General features: G+C 38.0%; 1 protein-coding gene across 1 annotated transcript in view; it reads left to right on the forward strand.

Annotated features, from left to right (window-relative positions):
- Positions 1-12458, forward strand: part of PPP1R12A (protein phosphatase 1 regulatory subunit 12A) — a 149175-nt gene that overhangs the window by 85181 nt on the left and 51536 nt on the right. Inside the window, 4 exon segments of the mRNA XM_021092811.1 lie at positions 4289-4363; positions 5286-5374; positions 5539-5696; positions 12262-12386. Coding sequence (XP_020948470.1) covers positions 4289-4363; positions 5286-5374; positions 5539-5696; positions 12262-12386 — 447 coding nt within the window.

Here is a 12458-nt window from a genome sequence, read left to right on the forward strand (position 1 = left end):
TATTTTATTTTGTCTTTTGTCTTTTTAGGAGAGCACCTGTGGCATTTGGAGGTTCCCAGGCTAGGCCTAGAATCAGAGCTGAAGCTGCTGGCCTACACCACAGCAACGCCAGGTCTAAGCCAAGCTTATGGCAACACTGGATCCTTAACCCACTGAGTGAGGCCAGGGATCGAACCTATGTCCTCATTGATGCAAGTCAGATGTGTTTTCTGCCAAACCATGACAGGAACTCCTATAGCATTTTAAAAGGCTCTTGTGCCATAGATAAACACAAATACAAGGGGTTTTTTGTTTGTTGGTTTGTTTGGGAGGAGAGGTGTTTGAGGGGACTGGGGTTTGAGAACTATATTCTATGGTAATGGAAGATATTTTTATAAAACTTTTAATTTCATAATTTGCTTATGTGAGTTAGACCATCTCTGAGTTAAGACTGTCTCAGTTGTCATTGGCTACATTTTAAAATAATATGTCCTGCTTCATGTTCAATTTAGACAAATTAGTTTTACTTTTTAAGCCTGCCTATATGAATTTATCTTGTCATTTGATACTTTCTCCAGTTACTTAGAGATTAAATATTTTTACTAAATTTCTTTTTAAAATATCAAAGAAATACATTTAAGGCACTTTCAGATAGTTTAGATAAATAGAAATGTGTGATAGAAAATACAACAAGTCATATAAAAACCTTGACAGTCTTTCTTCATGAGTGGAGAAAATGTTCTAAAAATAAACATTTAGTGATTTTTATCTTATTTCTTTAACTTATTTTCAAACTAAAACATTTGCTGTAATTTTAATTCATTATTATAAATTATGTGATTCAGATTTTATATTTGAGGCTTTTTATTTTACTTCTCTAATTTATCAAAGTATTGTTTTACCAGAGTATACCCAAATATTGTCCCTTTAAAAATATTAAGGTATTTTTCTATTTGGAATTTTCTCTTAAGGCAGGACTGCAATGATTAATAGACCACTTTTTAGCTGGATAGTTGTCATAATAAAGATTTAAATGAATAGCAAAACTGCTTCTGCTGTTCATGGGCACAAGCTTTGGGGTTTTTGTTGTTGTTGTTTTTCTCCTGATTCTGTCTGAGGTTATTCTTATTTTATATGTAGACAGTCAGGACCTGGATCCTCTTCCCACTTTTCGTTCATTACCTGCAGGAGCTGGGCAGAGACCATGATACTCAGAGCCTGGGTTTCCTCATCTGTACGGTATAAACATAATACTGGTGTTTATCCTGATTCCTTGACTGGTTGTCCTGAAGATGAAGCGAGATTGTACCTGCAGAAGCGGTTCGGTTAGAATAAGGGAGGAAGGAGGAGGCTATGAAGTTAGGTGTGAACAGTGGCTCTAGGGTGGCTCTGGCAGTATTTTCTGAAGATAGTTTTCTTGTCAATATGAGTTCTTATTTGCTTATATTTAGCATTGTGTCCTCCGTTGTTTCTTGACTGCTTTGAGTGACTCTGATTATATGCCCTACTGTGTTTGTACCCCATTTAGTGAAGCGTAGTTGCCTTGTCGTAAAGAGTTAGACAGTGCTTAGCTTCATAACTATCCTATGGATGTTTAAAGAACATGGGTAAGTCACTGAGTTAAGTTGATGGGTGTGCTTTTTTGAAATTAGAAACTTTCTCTGTATGTAGCCTACATTTTACTCCAGTTTTTATTCTCTAGCAGCTGCTGTTTGCAAAATAGATTCATTTATCAAGGGAAAAAAGTGAAAAGAAAGGTTAGCAAGGTCATCCAATTTCCTATTCTTAGAGAGGAAGTTTTCTTGATTACCGAAAATAATCCTATTGTGTTTACCTGCTGCTAAATTCTTCATTATAATTCAACAAATGTTTCAAAGTATGATTTTCATTTATGAGAATAGTTAATACTTTAATATTTAAAAAGAAGTCAGTGGGTTACTTGCACATGTTCTGGAACACAATTTGCTTAGAGTGTGTAGCCTGGGTAACATTGCAGAACTAATTGTCAGAGAGTATAGTAGAGCCTAACAGGGGTTAGCGAGTATTACTGATCCAAAGGGCACCTTTGAGTTTTGAGCCAGTTGTTTTGTTTTAGAGCCATTTACTCCTCAGGAAATTTAGGAGTAAATGGCTCCTAAATTTACTTTTTTGGGTTTTGGTTTTTGTTTTTTTGTCTTTTTTGGGCTGCACCTGCGGCACATGGACGTTCCCAGGGTAGGGGTCAAATCGGAGCTGCAACTGCTGGCCTGAGCCACAGCCGCATCAATGCCAGATCCGAGCCTCATCTGCAGCCTGTACCACAGCTCACAGCAATGCCGGATCCTCAACCCACTGAACGAGGCCAGGGATCCAACCTGCCTCCGCACGGCTACCAGTCGGGTTTATCACTGCCGAACCACGAGCCACGCCGGGAATGCCCAGGAATTTAGTTCTTAACATGTACTGCTCAATTGGGGGAAAAGAGCTAAAACTTTTTTTTTCGGACTGAGTAGGGAAGGCTTTCTACTGGGAAGACTTTGTAACAAGAAAAGGCAGGTGTACAAGTGGTTTTGGATCTTGTAAATTTTAAATACACACATTTCCCTATCTTGATAAAAAGTGATATTTTATGTAGTTTTGAGATATGTTCCATAGACTTGACTTTATAAACGGAAAGTGGAAAAATTGGCTCACATATTGGGTAGCTTATAGTTATTTTTTTAGTGTTGAGAATTTTAACTCCTTTCAAGTAGATGCCACCATCCTAGTGTTGGTATAAATTGAGGGTTGTAGTTTTGTGTGTTTTTCAAGAAAGAATTTGCGTGCTTTCAGAAGGCATTGATATCCACCTATCTGACTTTTTGTGGATGTGGAACTCTGTTGTGAAGAAAATTTGAATTTCCGTTCAGAATGGTATGTTTTTCTAGTTGAAAGAAGTTGAGGGTTTTTTTGTTTTTTGTTTTTTCTGAAGAAGAATCATACACTGACAGACATACACTAAGGTAGAGTGTATTCTAAATAAAAAGCTTTTTGACATTCTGGAAACTTGTACCCAGTGGGGTTATTATAAGGACTAAGCTGGCCGCAGGAAAAATCCTTACTATGTTTGGTCAACAGCTCTTTGAAATTTTCTTTTCCGCTATGAATAAAAATGAGTTGGAATCCCCACTGTAGCTCAGTGGTAATGAACCTGGCTCGTAACCATGAGGATGCAGGTTTGAACTCAGCCTTTATTCAGTGGGTTAAAGCATCCGGTGTTGCTGTGAGCTGTGGTGTAGATCACAGGTGCAGCTTGATCCCGCATTGCTCTGGTTGTGGTGTAGCCTGGCAGCTACAGCTCTGACTGGACCCCCAGCCTGGAAAGCTCCTGTGGTGCAGGCGCAGCCCTAAAATGAAAAATAAATAAATGAAAACAAACTGACAGTTCATCTGGACTAATTTTTTGAAACTAAGTCATATCTGTGGCTGGCTAAACTTTTAAGCAGTTTAGAAATATGTTTATTTTATTACCCTACTAAGAATTTAATTTTTCTGGAGGTAAAAAAGAAAGAAGGCCTCAAGGTTAAACTTGGAATTAGCACATGACCCAGTAATTCCACTCATAGCTATATACCCAAGAAAATTAAGAGATGTCCACACAAAAACGGGTACACAAATGTTCATAGCAGTATTATTCATTATTTACCAAAAAGCAGAAAGCAAAAGCAAATGTCCATCAGCTGATGAATAGATTAGCAAAATGTGGTGCAGCATGAAATTGAATGTTATTCAGCAATAAAAAAAATATGAAGTAGTGACACATGCTGAACATGGAAGAACCCTGAAAACAATGTGCAGAGTGAAAGAAGCCTATATATTGTAGGTCTGTATATTGTCTGGTTCCATGTATGTGAAGTGTCTAGAATAGCCCAGTCTGTAGTCAGAGTAGATCAGTGGTTGCCGCAGACTCAGGGAGGGGAGAATGGGGAAGCTGCGGAGGGATTGCTAATGGGTGTGTCCTTTTTGGGGGGATGATGAAAAGTTGTAAAAAGGATCGTGGTGGTTATAAAGCTGAATATACTAAAAACCAGTGAATCGTGTACTTGAAATGGTGACTTGCATTACAGCTCAGTCAAGCTAAGCTGAAACATAAAGGGAGATTTGTCAGCTGCTGCTGCTCTCCCACGGATTTCTCATACATCTTTAGGTCATGGGCATCATGTTTCATACCTGTAGTCAAACGGTGTTATCAGACTTATTTATACTCATACAGAATTATCAAAGGCATTTTATAATTGGTGTAATTTGATTTTTTTTTAAATCATTACCAACCCTCCTATTTCCTGCGTAGGGCCAGACAGCCTTTGATGTCGCAGATGAAGACATTTTAGGATATTTGGAAGAGTTGCAAAAGAAGCAAAATCTGGTATGTTTGATAACTGTCTAAAAATTGTCTGTATTAGTGAATCTCTCAAAGCTTTGAATTTCAGACTGTCAAAAAAGTATTCTTGCGATGTTCTGTACTGTTTAAGTTATTCCTAGCAGTCAAACCCACTGACAGTGAAAGAAATAAAGAGGTAGTGAGGGTGTTTATTTTAGCCTTTTGTGTTGCTTATCCCGTTTCTCCAGCCTCGCCTTCCCAAGATGAATATTTCTGTAATGTATATGTTCTCAGTAATAAAATGTTACAGTTTCACGAGAAAGTTTGCTTAGAAAGTGGAGAGAGACTCTGAAATCTCGGATTTCCAGAACAGCAGACCCTCGATAAGCAGGGAGTTGCACAGCTAGGAGACAGATTTTTTTTTTTTTTCTTATTAATTTTATGGCCGCACTTGCAGGATATGGAAGTTCCCTTGCCAGGGATCACATCAGAGCCATAACTGTGACGTAGGCTGCAGTTTTAACCTACTGTGCTGGGCCAGGGATTGAACCCTCACCTCTGCAGCTACCCCAGATGCTGCAGTTGGATTCGTAACCCACTGTGCCATAGCGGGAACTCCAAGAAACAGATTTTTAGGTAAAATATTATCTGACATCCTAATTGGTCAATGGACTTTAGGATTTTTCCAATAATCTAAAGTTGAAGGAATCTAAAAACCCCTCCCAGCTTAGTCCTTTGTGGATCTTTTAACTGACTGGTTCTTTTTATTCTTTATCCAAGCCCTTTTCTTTTTAGGTGAAATTTAGTTTGTAAGTTAATTTAGTAGGGTTTTTTTGTTTGTTTTCTTTTGTTTTCATTTTCATTTGGTGTTTGCAGAGTGACTTTGCTGTTACTTTGAATTCTGTATTTTCCTCATTAGTATTATTTTAATAATATTCTTATTTTTCTTTGCGTAACTTTTATGAAGCTCCATAGTGAGAAACGGGAGAAGAAATCTCCACTAATTGAATCAACAGCCAATATGGACAATAATCAGTCACAGAAAACCTTTAAAAAGTAAGTAAAATAATAAAGCAGGTTTTGTTATTGTTATAAATGAGTTAGCCTGATAACCACAGATGGGATTATTAGATTTTGCAGATCTGGAAAAATTAATGTGTTTAAAGTGTATTTTGACTTTTTGTGTTTATAGTCATTTGAGGGCTTTTTTCCCTTCACAGCAAAGAGACATTGATTATTGAACCTGAGAAAAATGCATCCCGTATTGAATCTCTGGAACAAGAAAAAGTTGATGATGAAGAAGAAGGAAAGAAAGATGAATCTAGTTGCTCTAGTGAAGAAGATGAGGAAGATGATTCAGAATCAGAAGCTGAAACAGGTAAATTTTGAAGGATAGAGGGATTTTCAGAGAACTTTGATTAAATGTAAAGTAAGGTGAGGTCACGCTTTAATTTTGAAACTTTTTGGACTGATCCGTTGCTGCTAATAGCTGCCGAGCCGTAAGGTGTCCTTTGGGAGGTGTTAGCTCTAAGTGTAGTTGTCATTTCATTGTTCTCTAATTACCTGGAGGCTCCTGATCACCACTGCATTTTCCTGACCTGTATGTTTAGGTTGAAGGAAGGTGAAGAGGACTCAGTGAGGCCTTAGGCTGGTGCAGATAGGGTGTAAGTGGGTTCCGAGCAATTGAGGAATGCTCTTTCTGCTTTCTGAGACCTGAAAGTACAGGAAACTGACTCCATAGCATTTCAGATATTTCCTAAGTAATACAAAAGTTTTAGAAAGTTGGGCTGAGTCAGGAGTTTTCCTGTAGAGGTGTGAGGAAATTGAAATTTTTCTTTCGATAAAATTAAAACATTACAGTTGTCTTCTTTAACCATTTGCCCTAGTCTGTTTCTCTGTCCTTTCTTTCCCAAATCACTGTCATGAGTTTTTTCTTAATCTTCTAGTCCAGTGTCTCTCTTCGTCTTCTTTTTTTTTTTTTTTTTTTTTTTTTTTTGGCTGCACCTGCAGCAAGTGGACGTTCCCAGGCCTGGGATCAAACTCACGTCACTCCAGCACAGCAACGCAGGCCACTGCAGTGACAGAACTGGATCCTTAACCTGCTGCACCACAAGGGAACTCCTTTTTGTCCATTTTTATATTCTTACCTTACTTTCAGAAGTAATGTATGGTAGGAGTCCCCACTGTGGCTCAATGAGTTCAGAATCTGACTGCAGCAGCTCATGTCACTGTGGAGGTGTGGGTTCAATCCCTGGCCCAGTGCAGTGGGTTAAAGGATCGCATGTTGCCACAGGTGCATCATACTTCACAGCAGTGGTTCCGGTTCAGTCCCTGGCCCAGGAACTTCAACATGCTGCAAGTCTGTCCATTAAAAAAAAAAAAAAAAAGTAATATAGTAATGTATATTAATTATAAGGTTTGTGTTTTTATTTTATACTCTAGGAGTTGTGCAACTTTTTTTTTACTTGAAAGTTAAGGTTTGTTCATATCTATATCGTTATATATGTAACTTATCCCTTTAGTTGCTGTATAGTGTTCATTAAATACATTGATGTTCCTTTGGATAAAAATTTACCTCATTCTCAATGTTTGGTTGTTGAAAATAATGCTGCAACAGTCATTTTATAATTGCCTCCATGGGTATATGTGCAAGAGATTCTCTAGCATTTAACTTAAAAATTGGATTTTTGAATTGCATTTTCAGTTTTCAAAGATGATGCCCAGTTGCTTTACACAGTTGTTGTAACTATATATTTTATTTTCCTTTTTATTATCAAATATATGGTTTCTGCATTTTTTCCCCCTCTGGCTTATATGTTTTTATAGATTTTGTTTACCGAATTGCTTTTATTCTGTACCAATTAATCACTCAAAACTTCCAAAGAATGTGAGATTCCAGTATTGCCGTTCTTGAGTTGTGTAGCCTGGCATTTTAATATAAATTTATTGGAAAAGTATTTCTTTTCCACGGAGAGTTTTATCAGTGAGAAACTGTTGTCATTACCACCATCCATCTGGAGGTCCTTGGTAGGCACCCTGGAGCCCTGGAGTTACTCGGGGTCCCTGTATCTCCCCCAGACTCATCAACGGCAGTTGTGCATCCGTTTATTTTTACTCACTCAGCAAGATGGTTTCTCTTAGAAAATGTGAGAAGCTAAAGTTCACTACATAAGCATGTCAGGGGATGTACGTAATTCTGTTTCCTATTAAAAATAGGATATTACTAAGCACATGCAGCTCGCTTTACTGTCGGCTGATGTTAGTGGATTTCTTGAAGCGCACTAATCCTCCAGGCAGAGCACTTTGGGTAACACACAAGCGTTTTTGCAGTATGTAAACGGCTAGGTTCCAGTCCCTTCAGGAATCAGTTCTTTATTTATTGCTGTCACATTGCTGGTCAGGTAAGCCACATATCTTTTGCCTCAATGAGACAGTAATATGAGTTAAATCGGAAGCTAGAGCAGCGAGTAGTCTGGAATATTGTAATTCATTTGTGTAACATGCTAATTGAAATATTCTAATTATAAAAGTGAATTATATGAGAATTAGCACATTTAGTATTTAAGAACATGGGCTGATTGGCTTTCCCCTTGTGGCTCAGCAAGTTAAGGACCTGACATTGTCTCTCTGAGGTTGCTGGTTCAATCCCTGGCCTCACGTGGGTTAAGGACCCAGTGTTGGTATAAGCTGCAGCATAGGTCACAGATGTGGCTTGGATCCGTGCTCCCGTGGCTGTAGCACAAGCCTCAGCTGCGGCCTTGACTCACCCCCTAGGCTGGGAACCTCCATATGCCACAGGTGCAGCCCTAAAAAGAAAAAAAAAAAAAAAAAAAAGAACATGGACTGATTGACTCATGCATGTAATTGTAGATGTAGATGAGTTAATCTCAGATTTCTGTATAAAATCAGGATATAATACTTGCTTTACATGGATACCACGTTTAAATGTTAACTTTCATATAGTAATTGTATAAAAATAAAGTTTAAATGCAGTGAATGTACATGCTTACCTAATAGCACTTCAGTTAAATTCATTTGAAAAATGAAATGGTATCATTGAAATTGAAGTTGACCCGGATGGTTTTGCAGGTATTTAGAGTTAATTTTAGGTACTTAATCTCCTCTCTGAGACATGCCTCAGCCCCCGTTCCATAGTAAAATGTCATTACAAATCAGACTCTGTGCAGGTGTGCACCTGAGAGCCAGGATTAGCACCCAGAACTTCCAACTCCTGTCTAGAGGTTTAGCTACCTCACAGAGACTTCTGAGGTTTCGTTTGCTGATTTTTTTCTTAATTGGTCCTCTCTGTACAAATCACTGTTCAGCATTTGGCACTAGGGAGCTATTAACCACAAAAAAGACTTCAGATTTAGGCCGGTCTTGCAGCTAACTAGCAAGTCGCCTGACTCTTTGGTTGGAACTTCCTCACTTGCAGAATGAGAAGAACTGGACCAGGTGAAGTGAATAGTTCTTTCATCTCTTCTATTCAGTATGATAAATATGAAAAGAACTAATTACCATCCAGTTGTATTGTATTAATTCCCAGTTTGGAGTTCAAGTGTAGAAAGCACTCTGCTCCCTGTCTCAGCGAGCTAACTTTCAGTGTTCCTCGGAACCATTGTACTTGGTAATTTTGTTCTTCCTGTTGCTAGTAGCCACTTGTGCCAGGAAAATTTGACTCTTTGTCAAGAATGAATCCATGTCAGTGCTGTGTGGGTCCTTCTCTCTCACTCTTAAAATCAGCAAGGCTTTATCACACTTTATTCTGTGTGGGTCTTTCTCTCTCACTCTTAAAATCAGCAAGGCTTTACATACATTATTTGGCAAAAACTTGAGAAAGCAGCCGTTTCCCTCGAGCTACCACTTGATTGGACAATTTCTACACTTTACATTTTTTTGTAAGGGTATTTCTTTGGGAAACTATTTTATGTTAAGTAACTAATATAAAATTTAGTTTCATAAATTACTTACCAAACCATTTTTTATCAGTGTTCCTTCTTATAAATCGGGTGGAAATAGGAACTCAACTGGAAGTTTAATTTCCAGCGTTCCCACTGTGGCTCAGTGGGATCGTCAGTGCCTCTGCAGTGGCAGGAATGCACATTCAGTCCCTGGCCTGGCGTAGCTGTGGCCTGGGAACTCCATATGCCGTGGGACAGCGATAAACTTTGGAGGTAGTGAGAAAAGGGAAGCAGAGTGGTTTTTTTGTTTGTTCGTTTGTTTGTTTTTGCTTTTTAGGGCCACAGCTGTCGCATATGGAGATTCCCAGGCTAGGGGTCCAACCAAAGCTACAGCTTCTGGCCTCAGCCACAGCCACAGCCACAGCAACGCCAGATCCAAGCCACATCTGCAACCTTCTGTACAGCTATGCTACAGCTCACGGCAACGCTGGATCCTTAACCCACTGAGCGAGGCCAGGGATCGAACCCGAAACCTCATGGTTCCCAGTCAGATTTGTTTCCGCTGTGCCACAACAGGAACTCTAAGGGAAAGAGTTTTGTTCTTTTTTTTTTCCCTTTTGGACTCCAAGTTTTCGTTCTTCATTGAAATCAAATGAATAAAAAGGACTTTGGTAATATTGATAATGTTTACTTAAGTTTAATGGTGGACACCTGGGGTTTGTTTTATTATTATTCTTAAATCAAGCATAAATGTTTGCATAGGTGCATATACATTCTTCATGTATAGATTTCACTAATATAAAACAAATTTTTGAACATGGAGAAAATAAAATGAAAAGACATGTTGAACTTTAGTTTATTGTTTGTTTCTCCCACCAGACTGTAGGCTTTATTCAGTACTTTGCTCTTTCTATTGACTGATAAACGCCAGTGCTTAGGACAGTACCTCAGGTATCGGACGCTTAATAAATATTCCTTAAATCACTCTTCCCAGTTAGATGATTGTTTTCCAGGAGGGCCGTTTGATTAGAGCGTACATGATTTCTGCTTAACTGTGTTGAATAGGCTTGGCTTCTCTTGAATGAAGAGAAGGATTTAGCAATGAGAATAAAGTTTATTAGACTGAGTTTTGCTCATTCAGTTTGTTTGAAAAGCTATGGTTGGAGTTTCCTGGTGACTCTGTGGGTTAAGGATTTGGCATTGTCACTGCTGTGGCACAGGTTCAGTCCCTGGCTCTGGAACTTCTCATGCTATGGGCACAGCCAAAAAGAAAGAAAGAAAAGCTATGATTATAGTGATTTTTAAATGTGCCAGTTTGGCCTTTCCTTTGGTATAGTTTGAAATTATATGTTTCCATCCTGTTAACATCTTAAGAATATTTTCTTAGTCACAAATAGAACTGAATGAATCATTACAAATTCAGAACTGTTGGTTGGAAGTTTGTCCTTGCCCTAGAGATAAGACTGTGTTAATGGAGTTCCCGTCGAGGCTCAGCGGGAATGAATCTGACTAGCATCCATGAGGACGCAGGTTCGATCCCTGGCCTTGCTTTGTGGGTTAAAGATCCAGCATTGCCTTGCAGCTCGGATCCCGTGTTGCCATGGCTATGGCACAGGTGCAGCAGCTACAGCTCCAATTCAGCCCGAGCCTGGGAACCACCATGTGCCCAGGGTGTGGCCCTAAAAAAGGCAAAAAAAAAAAAAAAGAATATGTTGATGTTGTCTACTTATCAAGTATAACAGCATACAGTAATGATAACTTAAAGAGAAAGATTGCTTTGGAAAACTGACCTAAAGAAGGGAGAGGGGACTAGACATAGTTCCCAGTGCTGTACAGCAGGATCTCATTGTTTACCCATTCCAAAGGCAGTAGTTTGCATCTATGAACTCCAGATTCCCAGTCCATCCCACTCCCTCCCCCTCCCCTTGGCAATGACAAGTCTGTTTTCCAAGGAGCATGATAATGTGAGAAAAAGAACGCATACATGTATGTGTAACTGAGTCACCTTGCTGTACAGTAGAAAATTGACAGCACACTGTAAAATAGCTATAATGGAAAAAATAAAAATCAGTAGTAATCTTCCCCAAAAAAAGCAAAAACAAAAAGAAGAAGGGAGAAGGGTAGTATAATGAAAATGGGTATCTCATAGGGCTTTAAAAGCAGTATGCTTCCTCCTGAAAATATAGAAAGACACCTGTCCTTTCCCATTTTCCTTTCCCATTTTTGAAACCAAAGGAAAGTATTAACACTAGATAAAAATGGCATTTGACCATTTAAAAAGTGGTAAACTTTTCAAGCCCATTTATAAGTTAGTTAAAGATTTAAATTTATATATGACTGTTTTACTAAAAGCCGGTTTGATTTACATGTTCAAATACAGTCTTTGAATTTTTTATCATCATACTTATTTTTCTAATATTCCAAAAATCTTTTCTAAGTGAGTAATTACTAGCTGGAAGTTGTCTTGGTACATTGTGAAAAGAGGTTTAACCTAATTCAGTTGATATTATGCTCATTTAACTTTAGACTTTTTACAGCTGGGACAGAATCTCTTTGTGACATTTAAGCATACTGTTTGATAGGAATATGAGATTATTGACCAAAAAAAAGCACTTTTAGATTTCCTAGAATAAAGGGGATCTGTAAGGTTTAAGTAAGCAGTGTAAGTTGTTTATTTACTATACTAGCTCTTGCATTTTTTGTCACATTGTATTCAAGTTTTAAATATTAATTTCCATGTTTTTAATATCTGTAGTTCTAAAAATACACAAGCAACAGTTTGCTTGTGCTTTTTATTCTTGAAAGCTTCATTGTGCGTCATACTCTTATTTATATCATAAATACTGAGGCATTTCTTAGAAAGTCCTTGAAAAATTCACTTCTCTTGTTAAAAGGTATAATGATGGGAAAAGACTGAAGTAACAAAACCTTAAATAAAAATACAATATAAAATACTATTTTCAATACCTTTGAAACTGACTTCATACAAAATTATGACTTCATTTCTTTTTTTTTTTTTTTTCCTTTTTCTTTTTTTTAAAGATAAGACAAAACCCATGGCTCCTGTAACTAATGCCAATACTTCTAGTACACAAGCAGCTCCTGTAGCTGTTACAACACCTACTCTGTCGTCTGGTCAGGCAACACCTACATCACCTATTAAAAAGGTAAGCCAGAATTATGTTTGCTAAAAATCAACATATGCTGTGTAAGTACCATTTGGGTGAAAGCATTAAGAT

The sequence above is a fragment of the Sus scrofa genome, chromosome 5 (genome assembly GCF_000003025.6).
Source record: "Sus scrofa isolate TJ Tabasco breed Duroc chromosome 5, Sscrofa11.1, whole genome shotgun sequence".
Classification (NCBI taxonomy): domain Eukaryota; kingdom Metazoa; phylum Chordata; class Mammalia; order Artiodactyla; family Suidae; genus Sus; species Sus scrofa.